The 26,169-nt window shown below is 37.4% G+C and overlaps 1 protein-coding gene across 1 annotated transcript in view; it reads right to left on the minus strand.

Annotated features, from left to right (window-relative positions):
- The window catches only part of SPAG17 (sperm associated antigen 17), a 3,638,922-nt gene that overhangs the window by 778,598 nt on the left and 2,834,155 nt on the right, over positions 1-26,169 (minus strand). Inside the window, exon 36 of the mRNA XM_044071485.1 lies at positions 11,058-11,240. Within this exon, the coding sequence (XP_043927420.1) occupies positions 11,058-11,240 (183 nt within the window). The remainder of the gene's footprint in view (positions 1-11,057; positions 11,241-26,169) is intronic.

The raw sequence follows: 26,169 nt of genomic DNA on the forward strand, positions 1-26,169 counted from the left end.
TTAATACGTGACTGCTGTGGCAGTTCACGTATATAATCCGGGTCCTTGGCAGCTAGTATTCGCACACTGAAGACGCTGCGAGCGAAACCGGCCACCGGTCTGTGTATTTAAGGGCTGTTTTGATCAATAAACAGTTCAAATTCTGCTGATTGTGGATTTTTATATCTTTTGAGTGCTGGATTCATTTGTGGATTACATGTTGAGGTCCGTGCACCTGTTTTTGGTTCCGCGCATCTATGCTGTTTGGGAATTTATATATATATATATATATATATATATATATATATATATATATATATATATATATATATACACAGATATGCAGGAAGAAATGATGGGTAAATAGTCAAGTCAAAAATAAGCCAAACTACCATTAAACAAGGAAATATTATAAGATGTAGGCCATTCATCTTGAAAAGGCATCTACGCTGTAATCTTAACACAGGAAAGAAAATATTGCCCATTTACGCATGCTCTTGTTTAACACATTGGATTAGGTTTTATTTGAATATCATGAATGTTTTAAATTATGGATTAGCAGCAGATATTGTTTATCTAGAATTTGCAAAGGCATTCAATAGTCTGCCACACAATGCTCAATAACTACTATGCAACCAGAAAAAACTAATTTGTATGGGCAGCTAAATGGCTGGAGGAAAGGAGTTGCAATTGTTAGAATAAGAGATGAAATTACTGTTACAAGATAAATAGTTGGGTCAGTGTCAGACCCTCTGCTGTTTTGTATATTTATTTTTAATTTGCTTGTACAGTAAAAGATTTGGCTAAGGAAATTTACTGATGACACTAAAATTGAGGGTGTACTGATTAACATTACTGATTAGAGGGCTCTCCCAATGTTTTGGTATATACTATATGACTGGTCTGTATTGAAGGGTATGATGTTTAATCCCACAATGTGCATGGTCTTGCACGTTGTTACCAATAATCTTAGCTCCCTTTTTTCCCTGAATAACTACATTCTATCTGCTATTCACAAAAAAATCTAAAATTAGAAATTCATATGGCATAACAAAGGACATCATCCAATGTATTCCTAGCAGGGATGAGAAAGTCTTAATCATGTTATATAAGTCAGTAATTAAACCCCTCACAGAATACTGCAGGTCATTCTGCTTGTATATCCTGTCCCATATAAAGAAGCTGGAGAAGGTTTAGAAAACATTTACCAAGTAGATTTTTAAATTAAATATCTCAGCAAAATGCTTAGAATTATTTTCTGTACGTCATAGGCTAGTTAGGGGAGACCTCATTCTGATTTTAAATTATATAAAATGATAAATTGGCCTACAGTTTGGGTAATGCAATTACACTGCACTAATATGCCACAAGGAACAAGAGCAGGAGCATTATGATCTCCTTACCCCTATTAAGATCATCTACTTAGAATTTGTTTCTGCACCATAGGGTTGGTAGATTTTAGAATGCCTTAAGTATTTATATCAGGAATGCAGAGAGTCTGGAACTATTTAAAAAGCTCTTGGATAAATGGCTTGATGACTAGGTATTTAATTCTGACTAAAATAGTTTCAAACTTTTAAATGGCCTATAAATAGGTTCTGAGTTTGATCTTTACTGACATTGGGCATTGAACATGTATAACTCTTAATGGCCTTTTAGCCACTTTTAAGATAGATGAATCTAGGAAAAAAGTTAATTTGGCTACTGAACAGCTTAATAACGCTCCAAGTCCTGATGAATCTCCCTCGGAATTTTACAAAACAATGTAATTAATCTCTGTAGATTACTCTTAGTTTTAAAATCTATTTAACATTATAGCATTTCTAAATCTAAACCATTTTGATTCACAAACCTAATAGAGAATTATTTGATACCTTCAAATTTTAGGCTCACAGCTCTCATAAATAATGGATATTGAACTTTATCCAAACATACTAGTCAATCAATTGAAATTTATTTTATCTGATTTTATGTCTCTTTACCAATCAGGATTTCTGGCTACTCAAGTAACTGTTGATCAAATGGTAAAAATGGATTCCCTTTATTTGCTCAAAAAGTAACAAAAGATGTGTCCAAGGCATTTGACTGAATGAATTATACTTTATTTTTCAGAATTATGGAAACATTTTTCTTCCCTTCAACATTTATAAATGATTTAAAGGTGATCTATTCAAACCTTCTCACTTAGTTATCCATTAACAGTTGCTTATCCATCCAAGTTATATTTAAAATGGCTTGAGACAAGGTTTCCCAATTCCCCACTATTTTCAAATATTTATATTTTATTTTTATATATCTGCTGTTAATATTCCACAACCGCAGTGAAGTCCCTTTCACAGCACTCATTGATGACATTAATAATGATTTCAAACAGGCCTTTTCTGACATTTTAAAATACTAAAAACCATCAATACGTATTCTAAGATCTCTAGGTACAAACTAAATGTATCCATATCAGTCATGCTTCCCTCATCTGATAAGTATAACACCTGTAAAGCTGCAAGGTTTTACCTATAAATCAAGCCTAAATTGTGCGCGCATACGCGCGCGCGTGTGTGTGTGTGTGTGTGTGTGTGTGTGTGTGTGTGTGTGTGTGTGTGTGTAGGGAGTACATTGCTTTTAAAATAACATTGACTATTACCCAAATAACATTGAAAATGTTGGAATTCTGTTTGCAAGGACCTAAAATGAGCACACTTGAAATGATCATTTATGTAAAAAATGGCAATTGTCAAGATGTAAACATTTTAAGACATTTTTCTACATCACATCATGTTGTCAACAAAATCTAGCTGAAACATACATGATGACAAGTTTTAAAGTGACCAAATTTACATGGTCACCCAAATCAGTAAGATTTTCATGCTCTACATAATAATCTCATAAGAACAGTTGGAGTTCCAACTTCTAGATTTGCTTAGCTAGTACTTCATCACTAGATTCTATAAGTTGTTAAACAATGTTGACACATTTTTTGCAAAGAAACTTACTATTAACTTTGGCCAAGCATTTAATATATTCTAACTTATTCCTATCAGAGTATTCCATCTGCAGTACCATTTTAGATAGTAAGACACCAGTAGTTCTTAAAGTTTATAATATGTTCACTTTTCTTGTCATATCCTTTCAACATTTAATCAAACTAATAGGCTTCACAAAGGTACTAACATTCTTTCAGCCTATAGGTAATGCAGCTGTAATACATATGTTTCACTTGTGCAATTCCTATGGCAACCGCTGCGTAACAGATTAAAACAGTAACTAATTTCTACTTTCCATACTGTTTTCATTAATGAAATTTCGTAGTATTGCCCAGTGGATTAATTTGAAAAATATAATTCCTGATGTGGTTGGTGACAGTGGCTTCCAAATACATTAGAGCCTGCAAATTATTGCCTAAGTTTACAAGTATTTTTTAGATTAGAAAAGGTAAATATGTTGATATTGTTGCACTACATAATGTTATAGTAGTTAAAACATTTGTCCCCTCTCTCTCTCTCTCTGTATGTATATATATATATATATATATATACACACACACACACACACACACACACACACACACACACACACACACACACACACACACACACACACACATTTTTTTTCTTTCTATAGCCATCTCTCTCTCTATATCTATAAATGGGAGCCATGTTTTAATTAAATGTCATTATGGGTAGCATCTGTTCAGATGACAAAATTTGGCTGATGAAGCAAAAGGCCAACAGATGCTTGAGACTACACAATTCTCAGAGTTGATATTGTGTGATCACTGTTTTAGTATATAAATATATCATTAGCAGGGGGTGTGGGTGACACAGCATCCTAAATGGGGGGTGCATGATGGCTTGCCCCATGCTAAAATTTTTTTATGTTATTTTTTTTTTCAGTTTTGCTTGTGCCAAGGTTATTGCTTGGCATATGTACAGTAATGTGTTGACATTTGTGTTTCTGATGTTTTGTGGTTGATATTACAAATGTCAACATTTGGGTCTTTTGATTATATTTAGTTGACTATATCCCAATAACCTATAATTATCACTTGAAAAAAAAAAGATTAAAATCAATGCATTCCAAACTATGCTTATTTACAGGCATTAGCCACTTCTTTGCCTTCTACCAGCATAAAGGTGTTCACAAACTGTTTCATGCAAAGGCCAAAGTTTTCCAAGCATAAGAAGAAACTCATTATTCATAGGTATCCAAGTACACCACTATTGCGGTGGTGGTGCTGCGGTAGCGTTGTCACCTCACAGTAAGACGTCTCATTCGATTCTCAGCTAGAGCGTCTTCTGTGTGGAGATATGCGTGAATGGGCGTACCTTCATTGAAGGTTGTGCATCAGAGCTGGCAACTCGGCACGTAAAAATCTACTGCCAATCATCAGCGGACCGGAGTTCCGCTGTGGCAACCCCTAACTGGGAAAAGCAGAAAGACACAACAACATCCAAGTACACCACTCTTTGTGCATTACAGTAATCAGATAACTTAAATAATACAACTGTTTAGCCACTGGGTGTTTCAGTCATTTTAACTGACTTAGCATTCCCAAAAGAATATGCCAGTTGTTGGCTTTAAAACTGTTAATGGTGAACATTTTGTTAGAAAAGAGTAAGCTTATAACATTCTTCCTTATTTGGGTCCATCTGTTTTCTTTCAGTACTGACACTACACAAAAAAGTATAGACACTATTCTCCTGTTCTCCCTTGATCTCCCCGAGTTATCATATCAGTTTTATTTATTTATTTAATTATTTTATTATTGTTAATGTAAACATATTCACAAATGAAAAACAGTTGTGCATATTCCTGCTGTTTGGAAAGATGATTTTCAGTCTTTAGATGTGAAAGTCTGAGATTTAATCACATTATTCTTAACAAATAGGGTGTAAACTGGTAGAAAGAAGGCAAGTACTGTATTTAACACGTTTATTGTATATTTCTGTGCTGGTGTATCATCACTGTACAACTCTTCTTTATAAATTGTGACTTCTAAACAGTTTTCTTTTTGCAAAAAAAGGGCTCTACAATTACATCTGAAACATTCACTAGCATCGCTTAACAGGAAAAATAAATCTCAAACTTTCACTAGGTATTCCTTAGGCAGACCTTATATGATTGAAAAATCACTGCATTAGCCATTGAATAAAATGTTAGGTATAAAGCATGAAGTATTTTCAGACAGTCCCAGTATGCTGAATTATCAATGTGTCACAATTCCCATTTACGGTGACATTTGCCATGCTTTTCAAGACAGGCAAGATCCTGCCATGTTTGACCTCTTGCACCTCTGCAGAACCAACAGCTCCTCAAACACACATACCAAGGATCTCAATTTAAATCTGCAAATAAGTCCAGCTACTTGTTACACAAAGCAGTGCTCTGATCACTTTCAAATTTTATCATGACAACTAGATGGCAGACATAAATTCTCCCCTGTATAGTCCTCGATAGCCACTTTAGATGAACATTGTGAACACTACTAAATCATTTGGCTAGACTCTCACTGGCCTCAGTGACTGATAGCCTAGTGTCAATCCATGGCTGGCCTTTGATCAACTGGTGCCCTAGGTAAAAGGGCTCCACAGCACCCACCACACCACATGGTGCCCCCATCCTGGCATACCTACACCATCCAGATTACTGGAAAAGCGCCCCTGCTACAGCGGCGCCCTAGGCAGCTGCCTAGTTGGCCTATGCCTAAGGCCGGCTATGTGTCAATCTACAAATGTATGATCCTGAGAATAATAAAGATATTACTGGCAAACAAAAAAGAATAATAAGAAAAATGCACTTAGCAATGTCAGGATTGAGCACTAGGTGTGGGCAACAAACAAACAGGCAAAGAGCAACATAAAACCATTCACTTTAGGCAGCAAAAAAAGAAATGAATGGGGAACATGATGTGCTCTCTTTTGTAGCCATACTCCCTTTGAAGGCCAAGGCTGAAGACAACAACTTATATCTTGCTAGGGACTTCTGACTGCTGAAACAATATTAAGACTACAAAGAAATGCCTTCCTTGAACTAATTTATTTGTAGTTTTGGCAGCAATGCTCCTTATGAGCACAAAATAGTCCCAAAATTAAGTTAGTAATATGACAGCATTTTTATATTAGCGTTATTACAGTGAATAATTCTGAGTAACAATTCTAACATCTTTAAATGAACTTTCAGCACTCAAACTCTCTCCACCCATAAATGATTGTGGTGAGAAGTTGTTCCAAAGCACATAATTGCACATTTCTTAGTATTTAAATTCTGTTTGCTTCATTAACAAACTACTATATGTATAAAGAAAGTTGTAAGTTAGTAAGATCTTTACCACTGCATGTTTTAACCTATCTTGCACCCATGTATGACAAAGAGAAAACTACATTAAAGACATTAATAAAATTACACAGACAGGGATCCTATATTTTTCTCTAAGGAACTCCTCTGTTCACAATTGACCAGACAAAATAAGTATAACAAATCAGTACCCTTTGCTTCCTGCAAGTCAGTCAACAGTTTACTCAGATTATATATATATATATATATATATATATATATATATTTATGGGATCACTACGGAATACAGAAATTCCACAATCCCGAGACTCTAAATCCCAAGGATCAGAATCTCGAGATTTCAGAATCTTGAAAGTAGTGAATGGGGATTGCTGTTCAGTGCAGAATGGGTAATTTGCAGTTCACTCCACTGTAGTGCGATGTCGGAGTTGGCATATTTAAGTTTCAGGGGATGGGGGGGGGGCAAGGGCTTGCCTCCCTGCATACAGGTTAGAATAGTTTGATTTTTTTTTTCGAGATTCCATAATCTCGAGATTCTGGTTCTCAGGATTTAGAGTTTCGGGATTGTGGAGTTTTGGTATTCCGAAGTGATCCTATATATATATATATATATATATATATACATATATATATATACATATATATATATACATATATATATGAATATATATATATATATATATATATATATATATATATATATATATATATATACATATAAATATTAAATTAATGTGTCTGTGGTATGAAGCTGAACAACTATGTGAAGTTAAGATCTATGACAGCCTGACAGCCATAGGAAGGCTAATAACCACAGCCTGACTTTAACTGTAAGTCTCAGTCAAATATGTCTTGACATACAGAAGGTTACAAAACCATACTGATTTAATTCTTGGCTAAAAAGGTTAGGTTTGTGTCTAAAACTGCAATAAAAGGACACCTCCTCATTTGAAAATTTTATAAAGGACATCAATTAAGCTAATAGGTCTATAGGTATTAACATCAGTCATTGGCATATCTTTAAAAATGGGAACAACATCAACAAAGAAACTTCCTAACTAACACACTCCCTCCTAATAAATGCACATGATACACAGGGACTCAACTGGGTTAGATTGCACTGCTAGGCTTATAAAGGCACTGGTTGTCATTAGTCCAGGATATACCTATTAACCAAAATTCCAGAAATGTATCATCCATTTTCAATGCAGTGAATTATGGTTGTGTCTCTGATGATATTCATGCTATTATGTGTTTGAGAAATGGATGTGAAAAAAATTTACCATGAGCTTTTGACATTCCCTTTTCAAACATATAACAACCTCGTTATGATTGGAAACCCAAGCATATTTTTGCAACACAATAGGAACTTCAACTAACTCTCCAAAATAATATGCAAATAAATAAATGAACTAGGTTCTGTAGCAGTGTGACATCTATTAACAACTTTTAAAGCCGGTGAATAAGTAGCACTGCAATTTGCTTCTCACAGCCATTCATGTGGCAGTGTCTGTCATCAGGGTGGCAGTGCAAGGTTGTTTTCCTTTTATAACAGTATATTTCCTGCAATAGAAACCTAGCTATAACAAGGTTATTCTCTCATTTTCAGAGCATGATCAGAGTACTCCATGAATGACATAATTATTAATCCAATTCTAGGATCAGATTTTCCCTAAGTAAAGTAACAGGAACAGCCACTAAATCATCAGCTTCCATACTACTAGTTGATTTGACTTCCCATAATGCAATACAGATTATGTCAGAAGAAATATATGGATGTAATGCCAAGGTAGTAATACTGAAATAATTAAGAAAGGACCAAGAAAAACAAGAAGTACAATCCCAATTAAACAATTATTCTTGCTTACTATAATCAGTTATTTTACTAGTACAAAAGTACATTTAGAGACTATAAGAGCTTTTCTTACTAGCTTTAACATAACTGCATAATTATCTCTTATTATCTTTATGTCTAATCACTAACTTAAACTTGCACACATGCTTTCTTCTTCTTTCAGCTTTTCCAAGTTAGGGGTTGCCACAGCAGATCACCTGTCTGCTCATGATTGGCAGTGGAGTTTTACGGTGTTGAGTTGCCAGCCCGGCACCCAACCTTCCACAGAAGGCACACACATGCATGCACTCACGCCTAGGGCCAATTTAGAGTGCCCAATCCACCTACAACACATGCTTTACTTCTCTTAATTTTATTCTACTAATACAACCCCCTTGCTTTTTTATCTAGTTTTGTTTATATCAGATCTAATTGTTTTTCTATATATCCTATATGAATATTTATTTTTATAATACAGTCTACTGAACTGTCAGGATCACCATGGCGAAAATTACTTGATAATGAATGTATCATATATTTACCTTATATATAACATGTGCCTCAAGAGATCAATTCACAGGTTTCATAAATGAGTTTCAAAATGTATGTGATCCAAAAGCAAATAAGTTGACTGGCATAGTATAGTTTACTATATCAAGCTCATCTGCATAGGCCAGTTTACTATACCAAACCTCATATGATAACAATTTTCAGTTTTGTAATCAATGAAGGGAGAAACATAATTTGCTCTTTTAACTTTCACTTTTATTCAAATTTTAAGGTAAGATGGACACGTTGTGGGAATGCATGTGAGAAAAAGGTTTTAAAGTGATTACTTAGCAATAAGCTCCACATTTATTAAAAAATTAATGTGGAGTTAGCAGGTTCTGTGATACAGTAGGATAGTGCCAAGCTCTACTGTCATTTACTGAAGTCTGAAAAAGAGGTACTCAGGCTCCATCTCTCTCATTCTGGAGGAGGATATGTAATTTTCTCAATGCAATGTCAACTCACATTTGAGCAACTGGGACAACACTCACCAACACTGCAACACAGTTCAGAAATGCAGAGTATCAAAAAGGCCAGGACCGAACACATAATTGTGCATTGTGGTTATAGTTGATTCAGCTGAAAACATCTTCTACAGTTTGTGATTTTGTACCTTCTAAATAAAAAAACTTCGGGCAAGATGGCTCTCTCTCAACAATTCTCATGGTGGAGTGAACTACTACATGAAGCTGTGGGAGCTTTAGAAACATTAACTTAAATACATTTTTGATCAGTTTATTTCAACCATAAGTACATTCAAACATTTAGCTACCTTACAATAGGTAGGTGGAGTAACATGCATGGGCTTACATGGCATATTTAGTCATCAAAGACTTCATGCCTCGGGTATAACTCTTATGGCCATCTGCCATTGTAGATGGTCTTATTTGCCACCACTGCCAAGAGGAAGCAGTGCATGGCAAGTGGCAATTGGTAGGAGAGGTATCATGGTTGCAAAAAGAAGCGTATCAGGTGCTATATGACCATAAACTGAAATAAATAAAAAGCAGGTCTATGATGTTTTTATATAATAAGATCAGAGGTGCAGTTCTAACAGAGAGGTAGAAAAAAAGAGAAGATGAAAAATGTAATTCAACTTTCTCAGCTAGTAAGTTATATGGCTAACAGATACCTGGGGAGGCAATAAATCAATACTACCTAATGACAGAGATGCTAATAAATGGGTAAGTGTAACAAAGGAATTAACAAAGGAGAGGAAGATTCCAGAAAACAAGAAAGGGTGGAGGGGAGTGGGCAGAAGTGAGTGACATAAAGCAGGGATAATGACTGGGCAGAAGGAGACATCACAGGACAGAAGTATCAGCACAAGTAAGGCAAAAAGAATCATGGCTTATGATCACTAAGAAATGTATTTACCCATTTATTGACTATAATTCATAGTTAATCTCACCCTCAAGATGAAAGGTTGTGTCTCAGCCCACCGTAGTGAATGAAAGCTGTTAGATAAATATTTAGTATAAAAATATTTTTAAAAAAGTATTGCCCCACATTTTAATTTTCATTGTATTCTATGATCTACAAGTTGAAAACAAAACCCTGTAACAGTCTCTTTGTTCATCATTAGGTTAACTTATTCTTGCTTCTTTCATATCTATGGTAAATTATGGTTACTTAAAAACATAGTTTAGAGGTGTTCTGATTTCTAATAAATAATTCAAGGCTAGAATTAAACCAAGGTTAAAAACTTGACTAAGTCTGAAACTGTGTAAATGTTGCTGTTGCTGGTACAATTACCAATGCATTTAGTCACTGAAAAAATATGGCATCTGGCATATCAGACGATTGTGCCGTCAAGGCATACCTCTTAACTGTACAGATTTTTGCCTTAAATTTTTGGACTGTTCCTCCTAAAATCTGTGGTTTCCTGGCAAAGAATTTGAGTTCCAGACTTTATATCCTTCAGAAAATACATGGCAATTCAAAACCTGTTATTCTAGCAACTTTTTTAAAGTTTATAAAGTGCAATATTTAAAATCTTTCCCTATTTTGGGGCCTTTGACCCCCCCCATTGTTTTAGGCTTTGTCTAGATTTCTTGTGATAAAAGGTTGAGAGGTGTGCTTCAAGGAAAGGAGACAAAGAGACAGGTGAGGATGAATGAGCAAAAAATGAAGTTTTTCCAAATGTCTTTAAGTGATACGGTACTACATGTTAAGAAGTTCTTTGGGTACAGAAAGTTATAAAAATACAAACCTGTGAATACTATTCATCAGTACTGTAGAAAATACTAGAAACATATTTTATGACCTGTGCAACAAACTACATGGATGAGCAGTGTTAATATTTTGATAGCTACATTGCTTGGCATCTGAAAGTTACAGTTTTTGTTATTTCCTCAAGACTGTAAGTCAAAATAATTTCAAAAATTAAAGTTCATAATGTTACCTTCAGGGAATGCAGTAACTTGCTCCTCAGTTCTTTGTTTATTGGTTGATGCTGGATTAGCTGCCGGACCTGGAGGATACTGGGACATTTCAGTACAGCAGCATGGGCTTTAAACTGTTGTTGTTGTCGGACAAATAACCCTTGTTCAATCACACTGCCAAAAGGTGGACCTTGGGTTTTCTTCTGCAAGAATTAGGAAAAATACTAAATGACCACCACAGAAGGAATAACAATGCTTAATTCCTTGACATTTTATTTTAAGGTACTGAAATAAAATGCACTGCAGATATAAAAAGAAACCATGGCTATGTGATATATTCACCAAATTGGTTAATGTATGAGAAAGGGAAGCAGTAAGTTTTAACTTTGGGCATTATAAGTTTGTAAAATATCACATTCTCTCCCTTTCTATCATTAGCACTAACACTTCCATAAACTATAAACAATCCCTTGCCTTGAAATGCAAAATACTGAATCTTGTATATAATAAAGAAAGTACCGTTGTGTAAGTAAACTTACCGTAACAGTATATATTTGAATATCTCACTGTTGCAGTAGCCTCAGCTATAAAATAATCCTATTTGTTAACCAGGTAGGTCCACTGGAGACACAGTCCTTTTTCAAGAGTGACATGGGAGCAATGTTTGGTTAAGTGACCGGCTCAAGGTCACACAGTAGGCAAACCATAACTCTGAACTGCCCAGATTTTAGCTTCATATTTTTGGTCTATTCCTCATAAAATATGTGGTTTTCTGGCAAATCATTGGGATGATGTGATGATTGAAATCACTAAATAATGACATACGTTTGAATTTCAGACTTCAAATCCTTCAGAAAATGTATATTAATACAAACCCTGTTACTCTAGCAACTTTTTAAGTTCATAAGAGCAATATGTAAAATCTGTTCCTATTATTCGGCCTTTGTCCCCTTATTCTGTCAGCCTTTGTCCAAATTTGTTGCACTAAGAGTTTGAGATGTATGGGACAAACAAAGGCTGAAGGTATCAAACCTTACAGCATTGGAACTACAGCTCTCAGGTTTAACCTCTGCACCAACTGTCAGATGTAATCTGCCAAGAATCAGATAACTGTCCATCTTCCAAAGCTTTAGGGAACCTTTAATGTGCCCTAACCTCGGTAGAGCTTGAGGAGATCAATAAAAATACAGTAGACAGGGTGCTTCTTGCCTCAGGCTAGAGCTCTGCCATATTGGTATGTATTAGGAAAAGAAAGGAATGACAAAAGCACCCTGGAATAACAAAACAACTAGCATTTGAACATCTACTGTTATATTACGTTTACTTACACAATTACACTATGTTCACCATTAGTACAGAGCCCTGTAAGAAAAGTCCTAGAAAGCCTGCTCTGAAGCTAGATAAATAATACAGCTTGTAGTGCTTGGTAAATGTGCACAGAATACCAAGTTGCTGCCTCTAAAAAGCCACAGAAGTAGTCAAAGCCCTTGTAGAGTGGTCCCTGACTTTGCCTGAAGTGCCTTATTATGGTGTGAATAACAAACGGCAGTGGCATAAGACAACCACTTAGAAATTGGCTGTTTTGACAATGATTATCCCTTTTTATTACCTTCATAGGAAATAAACAGTTGTCCTGTCCATGTAGTATCTGAGTTGCCTGTGGGCATCCAAAGTACACAGGATTCTTTCTACTTACTTGTTTGGTTCTGAAAATTAAACAGGGAGATGAATAACCTGGCTCAATGTAAACTCTGAAGCCACTTTAGGCATAATGGAAGGATTGGTTCTTAAAGTTATCTTATCTTTGTTAAAGATGAGATAGGGTTGAATCATGTAAGAACTTGTAACTCTGACATTCTTCTCGAAGAAGTCAGAGTAATGTGTAACACTGCTTTCCAAGATAAGAACTTCGACTCACCCCCATGAATATGTTCAAAAGGAAAAAGTGTAAGTTTCTCCAGTACAAAGTTAAAATCCCAAGAAGGAACCATCTCTCTTCTAAGTGGATGGATCTGTAAAACACCTTTCAAAAACTGTTTTACTTGAGGTAGGCCAAGTGAGAAGGGGGGATCCATAAGCAGACAAATCTTGACAAAAGAGTAAGAAAGGACACAGGATAATAATTCACACAAATACTGTATAACCAGAGGTGTCGGAAATTTAAAAGGATCCTAGTTCTTGCTTTGGCAGCAACTAGAAAATTTTTTCCATTTAGCAAAATGTGATTTTTGTAGTAGCAGGTTTCTTAGCCTCTATTAATATCTGCTGCCCATCCTCAGAAAAAAGATACTTGAAGGTATTAAAATTCTATCATTCAGGCAGTGAGTTGAGGAAATTGAAGACTGGGGTGGATCAATGAATCCCTGTGTTGTGCGAATAAGTATGCTGTGAGAAAGCTTGTTGGAAAGCTTGTGTTAATCGCCATTGGCAATTTTCAAAAGAAGGAAGAACCACTGTTGCCTGGGCCAAAAGGAGGTTGCTAAATTTATCATTGGGAGAGTCTTTTTGGAGCTTTCGAAGAAACCTGGCTATTAGAGGAAAGGTTAGAAAAGTATGCAGAAATATCCCAACAATGGGAATAAAAAGCCATCTGTTTTTCAGGCCTTTGAGGAAGGAGTCCTGTAGAAGAATATATTTAACTGTATGTTTTGAAAGGAAGCCAATAGATCAACTTGAGGAGTTCCCCACAGCTGGATAAATTCCATTCATGAAGATCTGTCCAGATCCTGCTCATCTTGTCTGCTACAACATACTGCTCTGATGGGATGTAAGTAGCCTGGATGGACAGACAGACAGATTGTGCTGAGCTGCCTGCTCCCGGGCTACCATAGTAAATCTGCAAAGGAGATAGGATATTGTCCCCTTGATTGTTAATGTACCATATCACTGTGGTATTGTCTGTGATTACCAGTAGAGGGCCTGAAATTCAAATATGGTTTAGAGATTTGAGTGCATTTATTACTGCCATCATACCCAAAGAAGAACTTACGAAAGTGGCAACTGTCCTGTCACGTGACCATTAGATTACACTGTGTAAGCCATTTGCTTCATGTCCCTAGCTTACTTTGTCTGCATTTAGTAAATGTAAGAAATTCTGTTCAACTTTGTGCCTCTTTGCTAATTGTTTAGCACCGGCCATAAAATGATTGCTCTCTGTAATAAATGGCCTAAAGGCGAGAAGCCCACTATTCTTGGCTTTGCTTTGCCCCCCCCCACATCCTACCCTCAATTCTCATGCACCTCACCTTACTATACCATTATACTTCCCACATACCCCTATCAGTCATGACAGCCACTCCCTGTCCCTTCCCAAACAACTTTACTACTATCAAAGAAACACTTTTGTTTCTATTCTCCTCTTTCCTATTTCCATTTAATGTTTAGAATCATTCCCAACTGCCATTCTACCCTCATAGTGCTTTACACTATATATCCTCTCCTGCTCAGACCCCTCTCCATCTCTATCTCTATTGCACGCCTGAGCAAAACTTCCAGTTCCTTTCATCCTTGTAATAATCTCTCATGTACTACAACTAGATTAATACTGATCTCTCATCTATTCCTCTATAATTTCATAGGCTTCCACTTATCTCTCTATACTGCTTATACCCTCTACCCTCAGTCTCTCTACATCCATACAAAATTAATTTAGTACTTTTTCATACTACCCTTCCTTACCATACCTGCTCTACCATGTTAACAGACTCCTCACCATATAAATATATCTCCACTCATACCAATATTTCCCTACACCTACTTATCAATCCTACCTATCAATCTAAATACCTACCTATCAATCCTACCTATCATTCTACTCTACTTCAATCCTCCCATTAATCTCTGCTACCTATGCTCCTCCCACCACACACTATCACTTAGCCTTACATTCTTCTGAATCCCAAAAATGCTACTAAATCTACTTTCACTAGAATTTCTCAATATACTAACACTTTCAACCAGCTATCACAAGTCTCTCTGTCTTTCTCACTGCTACTTACTTGCACATACCACACAATACATAAACCAAGTACCACAACACATGCCTCTAATATCTTGTCCAGCCTACTCAACATTAATTTCACTAGCACCATAAAATACAAGCAAGCAGCACATGCTCCATTATCCAAAATCATCTATATACTGACGCCCGAATATAAGTGGCTTTTCAATAGTTACATTGCTAACTGGGCAATCATACTGGGAAGTGATAAATATTCCAGTCCTGGCCAACTCATCTAATTCTAGACCCCACCAAACCAGCCACCACATATCCTCAAACAACAACAGGCTACCTCTCCAACCATCTAGTACTTAAAATACTAAACAGTAATCTACGAAGTCTCTAGCAAAAAAACAAAAACAAACAAAAAAAAAAAAAACAGAAGTTCATGCCTGTATAGCCCACTACTCCCTTAAACTTTTCATAGTCACAGAACCCTGGTTAAAGCCAATTACCAAAGATACAAAACTACACCCACCAGGCTGTAGTATATGTAGACTAGACAGAACTAGCAAAAAAGCAGGCAGAGTTGCTTTTTTATACAGAAATGTTTTAGATCTGTCCACTTACCATGATGCTATATCCACTTTTAACAATGCTGAACTTCTCATCTCACTCCTTAGACTGAAAACTCACAACTGTCATCATAGGTCTATACATATTACCTGGTAACAACATTCCCATCCTGGAAGAGATCCTCACCTGGATCTCATCCAGCATAAGACAGGGCAACCATCCTTCTAGGAGATGTTAACAGAGATGGGCAAAAGACAGCCCTAGAAAACCCAACAGATTGAATTCAGCTATATTGCTTCACTAAACTGATCAATACTCCAATTAGAATTAACAAGGCCACATCTAAAGAATCCATCCTAGACTGGATTCTGACATGCATCACAAGCAATGTTGCCACAAGTGACACCCTAACCAATACCCTAAGTGACCACCAGCTAAGCTGTATAATCAGACAGCCCAAACAGTCCCACAAGGTTAATCACTATAACACAGTCAGTAACTTCAGTAAAGAAACTTTTACTTCCAGTCTGCCCCATATCAACCGGGACCTATTTAAAGCTCTCCTCCTTGAAGAAGCAGTAAAGCAGTAGATACACTTAATATAATATTTCAAAATATCTTGGCAGAGCAAGCAACATTAAAACTTAGAGAGTTAAAAACAAACCAACTTCTTATATAACTAAAAAAAATAAATAAATAAATAAAAAAAACAAAAAAAAACAAAGCAACTCATGCAACTTAGAGATAAAGCCCCGAAGTCTCAAATATCCCTGCAACAATGTAGGCAGTTAAAGAACCATATCAAACAATGCATAAAACAGAGAAAAAAAGTTTATTATAGAAACACCCCAAATTTATCATCAAACAATTCAGAAAAGTTTTGAAATGCATAAATCCATTGCTCAAGTCCTGGAAAATCAACTCAACCAGCCAATCTCCATCCAATAACTACCAAAGCATTGCTTCACAGTTTAACTCTAATTTTATAACTACAGTAACCTCCCTCCTACAAAACAAAACTACTACAAATCCAGCCACCCCACCCCAACCACTGAAGACACAACAAACCATCACATTCACTCCAGTACCAACATCTACAATTAAATCTTCCTTATGCTCCCTTAAGACAACACCTATGGCCCCTGACCAATTTCCGTCTCACAAAATATACACCAGTGAGCCATCTTCTCACCCTTATCCAAAGTCCTGGAAAGCTGTATTTACTCTCAACTTACTACATATATTACTTCCCATAACCTCTGCTCTCCCTCACAGCATGGTTTCAGACCCAATTACAGTACAACTACTGCTTTTCTAAGGTTCACAGACATAATAAATCACAATAGAAATTAAGGTCTTCTAACCTATGCCCTATTGCTGGATTAATCTAAGGCATTTGACGCAGTCACTTATCAAACTCTCCGAACTAAACTCTCTTCCTATGGGCAATCACCCTCCTCACTTAACTAGTTTCTTAGTTACCTCACTAATGGGTGTCAAGCAGTGAAATGGCAAGAAGATTTCTCCTCTTTCCGTCCTGTATACATTAGAGTTTAACAAGGCTCCATTCTAGGACCACTACTGTTTAACTTATTTACCAACAACCCAGCAGCCAAAGAGGCCTCCATAGTACAATAGGCAGATGACTCCACTCCAATATATGCTGCTAGGACACCACCTGTACTCCAAACACTCTCCAGAAATTCTTCTGCTTCACAGAAGCCTGGTTTCACAGCTCAAAACACTGTCTGAATCCAAAAAAAAAAAACCTAAACTACTACTTTTCACTCCTAACTCTCCCTCCTCCCAAAACTACATTTATTATGCTATCATCCTACAAAACCAATATGGAACTGGTATTATCCCACAGCAAACTACTAGGTGTGATTATAGACAACCACCTGAAATTTGATCTCTACCTTCAGCAGCCCATAAAGAAGTCACACCAAAAGCTAGGCTGCCTTTATTAAGTAAAACACTACCTTACTGACTCTGCTAGACAAAACATAGCCACTTCTTTTTTTCTTTCCACCTTATTATATGCCTATCCTACCCTAACCAATCTCAGTTCTTCTCTATCAACCAAATTAGAACAAAATTACAATAAAGTAGTCACATTCATAACTAATCAACAATATGCCCCATACTCTACTAACAAATCATTACTCTACATAATTACATCTAACAACATTGCACGACACTCCCTGTATTCACACTGCATTGCTAATAGCTGGAATGCCATCCCGCCCCACTTAAGAACAGCTTGCACCCTGAAAGACTTTAAATGCCAACTGAAGCTACACCTGCTAGATAAACAGCTCTGCACTCACACCTGCACCACCACTGGTTAAACTGGTACTAATACAGCTATATGAATGTGTGCCATAACTCACTGCTGCATGCAATTTAATGTACTACTGGCACAACTATACCATCCTACTCTATCATCTCATCTCCTTTATCCCCCTTCAGCCTCCTTCCCTCCTTTGTTTCTTTGGGCTTCTCTAACTTTTTAACTTATCTTCCTATATCCTAGAACACAGAAAATGAAAGGTAGTCCATAACAGGGTAGTTATCTGACCAACTTTGAAGAAGTACTAGCGAATGTCAATCTCTTAAAGTTGCAGCAGGCAGCAAGCTAAAATAGCAAGAAAGTTCTGAGAGTTTGGTGTCACAATTACTGTCGCTATATTGCTCTCCTTGGGATCTGCAGTGGTTAGGGGGCATGGAAGGTGCCCTAAAGCTTTGGATGCTGGCCATTCATCTGATCTTTGGCAGGATATGTCCCATAAAGCATAGGCTTTTGCAACAGTGATCTAATGATGAACATTGAGAAATGCTCACCTCCACTGATCTTCCGAGAGATTTTTTTCAGTAACACTTATGGTATATATATAATACTGGCAAATCACAATAGCCAGTAGGTTGTAGAACCAGAGGAATGGTTACTGCCCAAATGGGTTGACTTCTCTCTCTAATATATCACTGCCAGTTAAATTGTGTATCTATACAAGATTACTATTAAACTTCAGGAAAATCATTTGGGTGCTAAGGCCTAAAATAATGTTAATTCTCAATCAATATTCATCAGACAGGAAATATGGTTATTTCAGAATCCATTGCAGAAAGTACAGTTGTATAACTCCTACTTAGCAGTAACTTAGCAGTAACAGTAGATGTTCAAATTCCTCAATGCCCTAGTGGAATTTTAGGTTGTCTGCCAAGGTAACCCAGCACCGGCCAGCCTTCAAAAGTTCAGATTCCCCTCCTTCTCTCTCTCTTCCTATGACAGCTGATTGGCTGTTGAGAGCATCCTATGAGGGAAGCCTTCAGCTTTCACAGGCTTTTTCAGAAAGAAGGAAAAGACAGTGTTTAAAGTCATAATCATCTGATGAGAGTAAATACACAGCCAATCGCAAGACCATATAATAAACAAATCCAGCAACAACCAAATCAAAGAGGTTGATGCTGCCACTGAGGCAATGAGGAATTTGAACATCTACTGTTACATGTAAGCAGGACTTATGCAGCTGTGCTATGTTCATCATTCCCACTGCCTCTGTGGCATTTTGGGTAGATTGTCAAAGCTTACCCTACATGGAAGATGGAAGGATAAAGATCCAGAAGCCCCTGGAGAATGTTCCTCCTTTAAAAGGAATTCAGTTTGTAGTGCTTTGAGAGGCAATTTGTTCATACATAATTACATGGGCCATATTTTCAGTGTGTTTAGGCATACTTTGTTGGCATGGCTGAAGGATTTCAAAAACCTGGTCCACTAGTGTTTGATAATAATATTGCAGAGAACTGGAGAGTGTTTGAGCAACAGTATGACATTTTCATACAGGCTGCATTTTCTGATAAAGATAACCATGCAAAGGCATTTTTTTCTACTTAACTTAGCTGGGTCAGAAGTCATAGAAAGGGAATGTTCATTTGTGTATGCACCTGATATCTTTTCTGGAGAGGGGGAAAACTGTCACACTGTTGTACTGGCTGAGTCAAGGGAGGATCATGAGTGCTTAAAATGTAAATTTAGAGAAATGTGCAACTTCCAGACCAACATTACAATGGAGAGGCACTTATGCAGCATATATAATCAGCTTGAAAAATAGGGCTAAAACATGCAGATTTGGTGATTTAAGGGATGAGTTGATAAAGGACAGACTCATGTGTAGTATTAAAGATGATGCTGTGAGAAAGATTTTGCTTTGTGACAGTGATTTTACTTTGAATAAGGCCATTGAGATTTGTCAGATATATGAGCTCACAGAAAAGCACACGGATATGCTTACAAATGAGAGAGGCATGTTTCCAGCAACTTCTAAGCCTCACACTGACAGTATGCAGCACGTGCTTAAGAGAAACAGGCCCAGGCAGTTATTGTAACCCCTGCAATACTCACAGGTAAACCCTAAAGCTTTTCCAGAGTTTGCACAGCCTCACTGAAGCATAAGACCAAGTCATCACACTCAAAGCATGGGCCACAACCTAATTTCATTGTCAACTGTCATAGTTGTGGTAACAGTCATGAATCTAAAAGAGAGAAATGTTTAGCTTTTGGTCAACAATTCCACAAATGTAATAAATGGAATAATTTCAAAAGGTTTTGTAAATCAAAGGAATGTGTGTGCGCTTTTACTAAAAGGGAACATTTCAAGAAAAGAGTTGATCAATTAGAAAGTCATGACTCTGGGTCAAGCTCTCATTCTTTTTATGTTGGTGGTGTGTCAGTGCTTAATGAAACAGTCAATGCAGTTGATTTATGGGCCAAGATTTTGTACTGTTCAGATAAATGGCAAACCCATAGAGCTCAAAGTTGATACTGGCTCAAAGTGCAATGTTATGTCTGCAGAAACATTTGCTAGAGTATGTGTGGGTGAAAGGCTTGATATGACAAAGTGTGCAAAGCTGTTCCTTATGAGGGTGAAGAGATTCAAACAGAAGGCTCAGTAATGTTTTTATGTTATTCTGCTGGGAAAAGCTACGTCTTATTACTTCATGTAGTCAAGAGGCACATCCAGGAAATATTAGGCCTCAGAGACACTTTGAAAATGGGACTGCTTTCATTTGACAAGGAAGTTAACTATGTTAGTTTGAAAGACCACTACTCTAAGTTCATAAAAAGTCTATTTTTTCTACCTATGCTGATCCTTTTGAAGACAAATTAGGCAAGCGTCCAGCTGTATACTCCAGGAAGTTAGACCCCGATGTTAGTCCAGTTATCAGGCCAGCCAAAAAAGTTCCAATAGGCATGCAGACTAGATTCAAAGCTAAGTTAGACAAAATAATGCAACAAGGTGTGATTTTTCCAGTCACAGAATTGACTGAGTGGGTATCTTCCATGGTGGTAGCTCATAAGAAAAGCTGAGATGACATCAGAATATGTACTGACCCACGAGATTTAAACAAGGCACTAAAAAGCCCTCATCATCCAATGCACACAGTCGAAGAAGTTGCGGCTCTCATGCCAAATGCCACTGCTTTTTCTGTCTTAGATGAAAAGAGTTCATTTTGGCAAATTTTGCTTGTCAAGAAATCTTCATTGCTCACTACTTTCAGTACTCCGTTTGGAAGGTACAGATTTTTGAGAATGCCATTTGAGATAAATTCTGCAAGTGAATTCTTTCAACTTGCAATGGAGTTGCGGCTCTCATGCCAAATGCCACTGCTTTTTCTGTCTTAGATGAAAAGAGTTCATTTTGGCAAATTTTGCTTGTCAAGAAATCTTCATTGCTCACTACTTTCAGTACTCCGTTTGGAAGGTACAGATTTTTGAGAATGCCATTTGAGATAAATTCTGCAAGTGAATTCTTTCAACGTGCAATGGAGTTGCGGCTCTCATGCCAAATGCCACTGCTTTTTCTGTCTTAGATGAAAAGAGTTCATTTTGGCAAATTTTGCTTGTCAAGAAATCTTCATTGCTCACTACTTTCAGTACTCCGTTTGGAAGGTGCAGATTTTTGAGAATGCCAATTGAGATAAATTCTGCAAGTGAATTCTTTCAACGTGCAAGGGAGCAAATTTTTTTTGGGTATCATTGTGCTATTATAGTAGACAACATACTGGTAGGAGGTAATGGTGAAGTTGAGCATGACAGAAACCTCAGAAATGTTCTGGAAATGGCACGTCAAGTGAATCTTGAATCTTAAGCTCAATCCACAGAAATGCAAATTAAGGCTATAAGAAGTCACTTACATTGGTCATTTATTCACAAGTTCAGGCTTACAACCAGATCCTTCTAAACAAACAGCCATTCTCGAGATGCTAACTCCAGACAATGTTCAAGCCCTGCAAAGTTTTCTTGGCATGGTCAATTACCTACACAAGATTATTCCAGACTTGAGTTAAATATCAGCACCACTCAGAGAGCTAACACATAAAGATGTATCTTGGGCTTGGTTAGACCAACACTGGACAGCATTTGATGTACTGAAACAGAGAATTGCCAGTCCAACTACTCTCAGATACTATGACGTCCACAAGCCAGTTACTCTTTCATGTGATGCTTCAAAATGTGATCTTGTCTTGGTCCAGTCATTCGACAAGAGGGTCAACCTGTTGCTTATGCATCCGGAACTCTCAATCAAGCTGAAATGCAATATTCTCAGATAGAGAAAGAGCTTTTGGCAATTGTGTTTGGAGGGTGCAAGTTCCATGATTATGTGTACAGTAGACCTATTCAGATTGAAACAGATCACCAACCTCTACACACTATTCTGAGAAAGCTTATCCACACAACCCCAGCGAGATTACAACACATGATGCTGAGACTGCAAACGTATCACTTCAGTCTTGTCTACAAGAAAGGCAAACCAGATTACCCAGAAGTACCACAGAGACAATTTTTATTCCACACGTCTTGATGAGCTCAGAGATCACACAGCCGCAGATCTAATCTTACAGAAGTTCAACTACTTCCTCAAAGAAGGATGGCCGCCAAAGCAATCTAGTTTATCTCCAGAAGTACAACCTTATTTTCCATACAGAGATGAGATTTTTTCAGACACCCGTATTATCATGAAAGGTCCTAAAGTTATTGTTCCAACAAGAGTACATTGCTATCTTGCATCAAGGACATCCAAGAGCAGTCTCTATCAAAAGAAGGGTGAGAGGACTAGTATTTTGGCTTCTATGTCACAAGATATTGAGACAGTATGTTCATCTTATTCTGTGTGTAATAGCACAAATCCACATTGACAGAAAGGAACACTTCAGCTAAACCAGATTCCAGAACTACCTTGGTCAACAGTAGCCACAGACATTTTCGAGTGGAATGGTCAACATTATTTGGTGTTATTAAACTCTTATTCCAATTGGTTCAAAATTGACCTACTTCCCAATCAGCATCTACTAGAGTCATTACTAAGTTGAAGTGCTATTTTGCAGTACATGGTAGTCCACACAGTTATTTCTGACAATGGCATGCAGTTTACAAGCCAGCAGTTCAAATGATTTGCCAAAGAGTGGGACTTTACTCATGTCACATGTAGCCCATAGTATCCTCAGTCAAATGGGTTGGCAGAACGTGCAGTTCAAAGTGCAAAACAGTTACTAGAGAAGTCGAAATGAGACAATAGTGATGCTTTCCTAAACTTCTTGAATTTTAGAAATATTCCTCATGTTAAACATCTTGGTTCATCTGCTCGGAGACTTCTGTTGAGACAAACCAGAACCATATTGCCAATCAGTAGTCAATTGTTGGTTCCATGTGTCAAGAATAACAGGTCAGGGAAAGCCAATCTGTTGAAGAAGCATCTAGTCCAGAAGTCCTACTATGATTACACCAGCAAACCGCTCAATCCATTACGAGAGGGAGATGTGGCAAGGATGCAAATGTCCAAAGGTTATGATCGGATCTGAGTCGTGAAGAACATCTGTCCAGAGCCAAGATCGTACATTGTGGAATCACAAGGAGTTGACTTCAGGTGGAGTCAGAAGCATTTGATAACAGTGTCTGAGCATGTACCACAGCACATAGCTTGAGAGAAAGACTCTCAGAGTGAGTTGTCCTGTGTAAGAGTTCCAGTGGAAGTTTCAGAGAGTATCCCCATTCATGTGATGAATCCTAAAGTTCCTGATACGAGTTGTTCACTGAAGACTGTTCCTGTTGCTAAACCTAGTCCTGATTGTTATGTTACGAGATCCGATCGCATCTCCAGAACATGTTCCAGATACACAGCAACTTGGACATGAACACTGGGTTTGTTTCTGAATGTCTATATTGATGTATGTTCAATTGCAATGTTATTTTTATAAAGGGCAATATTTTTTAAGCAGGAGGATGTAGATCAATGTGTGTATGTCTCTTTAAGAAGCTATCCAAGGACTTGCACAAGTGTATAAATACTGAGCATGTGCAAGTCTGACTGCCATTTTGTAGTAAGCTGTTGAGATGTAAGCATGTATGTGTGTAAGGTCTGTTTGTTAATCAGTTTGTTTAAATTTATTAATGCTGCTATCCAGCCTGATGTGTTTCTATGTAATAAAGCATCTTAAATTAACTACCCCACCTGCTTTGTTTTCTATGTGTAGAAGGACGAGCAACATGATGCAAAGTCAATTTTTCTAGAATAAAGTTGAGAGCCCAGGGAAGAGGAATTTGATTTTGAGGGGATCTCATATTCACACTCCTTTCATAAACTGTTTGACCATAAAAAGAGATGAAGCAGGACGATCCATGGTCAGGCAAGTGGAGATGGCTGCAAGATGCACTTTAAGGCATATGACAAACCATCTGTGAGTAGCTCACACAAATATTTCAAAACCAATGGGGTCAAAACCCTTTTGGGACCTCTGTTATTGGCTAGGCACCACCCAGAAAACCTCTTCTTCTGGTAAATGTAAGATTTTCTAGTTGCAGCTTTCTTGGCTCCTTAAATACCTGCTGCACATCCTTATCGATCAACTGCCTAAAAGGTCTCAAAATAGAATCATCCAGGCTGTCAACTGCAATTTCTCCAACATGGAGTGTAATATTCATCCCCTGAAGTTGTGTGAGTAGATCCAGTCTGTGGTAAATGTTCTTGGCTAATTCCATTAAAAGGTAGAACCAACTTTGCCTGTGCCAAGAGGTGCTTAACACAATGATTTTTGGTAATTCTTTCTGAGTATTTAGAAGCACAATGGCAATCATTGTAAATGGCAGAAATGCAAACATAGGAATGATATACCATCTATCTTTTAAAGATGGCTACAAGAATGTCTTGAGCAGAATTTTCTCAGCTGTTTGATTTGAAAGGTGGTGAACAAATTTACTTCAGGTGTTCCCCACATCTGGATCAAGTCTGGGAAGACCTCTGCATGAAGCTTGCATTTGCGAGTATCTGCCCAGGATCTGCTTAGTCTGTCTGCCACTGTATTTTGTTTTGATGGAATGTATGAGGCCTGAATAGTCAGAAAGTGAACTAGAAGCCACTCCCAGGCCATTACTCCCAAGCAGCAAAGAGGGTATGACCCTGTACTTCCTTGCGTTTTCAGGACCACATCACAATGTCCATATGTGGCAAAGAACTTTTAAGGCACGTATCACTGCCTACATCTGTTTTACATTTATGTGCTTTGGTGTGTGCTTAGGACACCAAATCTATGCACTTGAACTCCCATGGACAGTACTTCCCATGCAAAATCTGAAACGTCCATCTGGACAGACTGGACTGGGTTCTGAAGAGAGAGAAATGGAGTCCTGGATTCAAAGACAGTTGATCCTTCCACCATTGTAGTTCTTGTTTCACAAATCCTAGCACCGGTACCTGGAAATCCAAGAGATGAAGGTGTTGGGTTCAACAATTCTTTTCTCAGGTGTAGTCTGGCTAGTGGTATCATAAGAATCGTTGATGCCATGAGACCTAGAATTTTGAGGAACTCTCTTGTTGAGGCCATGTCTGGAAGAGAGAAAGCCAAGAAAATGCCCTGATAACTTAAAACATTGTCTTCTGGCAGGAAGGCCATATTTTTACTGTGTCTATCAAATACCACAGGAAAACAATTTGTTCAGAGGGTGTGAGGAAGGACTTTTGAAGGTTCATTTTAAAGTCCCAGTGGGAAAGGAGGGATGCAACCTTGTCTAAGGTTTCCAAGCACCTGGATTCAGAATCTATACAAATCAGCAAGTTGTCTAAATAAGGAAAAATGTGTATGCTTAGAGTTCTGCAATAGGCAACCACAGGGCCAGATACTCTGCAAACACATGAGGTGCAGTAGATAGCCCAAAGGATAATGCAGTAAACTGATAATGTATGTTAGACACAACAAATCTCAAACATTTCTTGAAATTGGGAGTAATAGGAATATGATGATAAGCATCCTTGTTATCTAGAGTCATCATGAAACAGTGGTCTGGAAGCAGTAATAGAACTGACTGTAAGGTGAGCATTTTGAATTTCAGAACTGTTATAAAGATGTTTAGAAAGTACAAATCTGGGACAGGTCTCCTTGAGTGCTACTTTTCTGGTAGCAAAACGATTCTGGAGTAAAATCCTTTGCCCTTGTATACTGCTGGCATTGGTTCTAGGACCCCTGCTTCTACCATGTAATAATGCACTGGAGGAAAAAGCTCGTCTGGAGACTGTGGGGGAATTCTTCTGAAAGAGGGTAGATTTTCTACCCACTGCCAAATG

Source organism: Protopterus annectens, chromosome 5.part0, assembly GCF_019279795.1.
Source record: "Protopterus annectens isolate FY-2018-M chromosome 5.part0, PAN1.0, whole genome shotgun sequence".
In the NCBI taxonomy this organism is placed as follows: Eukaryota; Metazoa; Chordata; order Ceratodontiformes; family Protopteridae; genus Protopterus; species Protopterus annectens.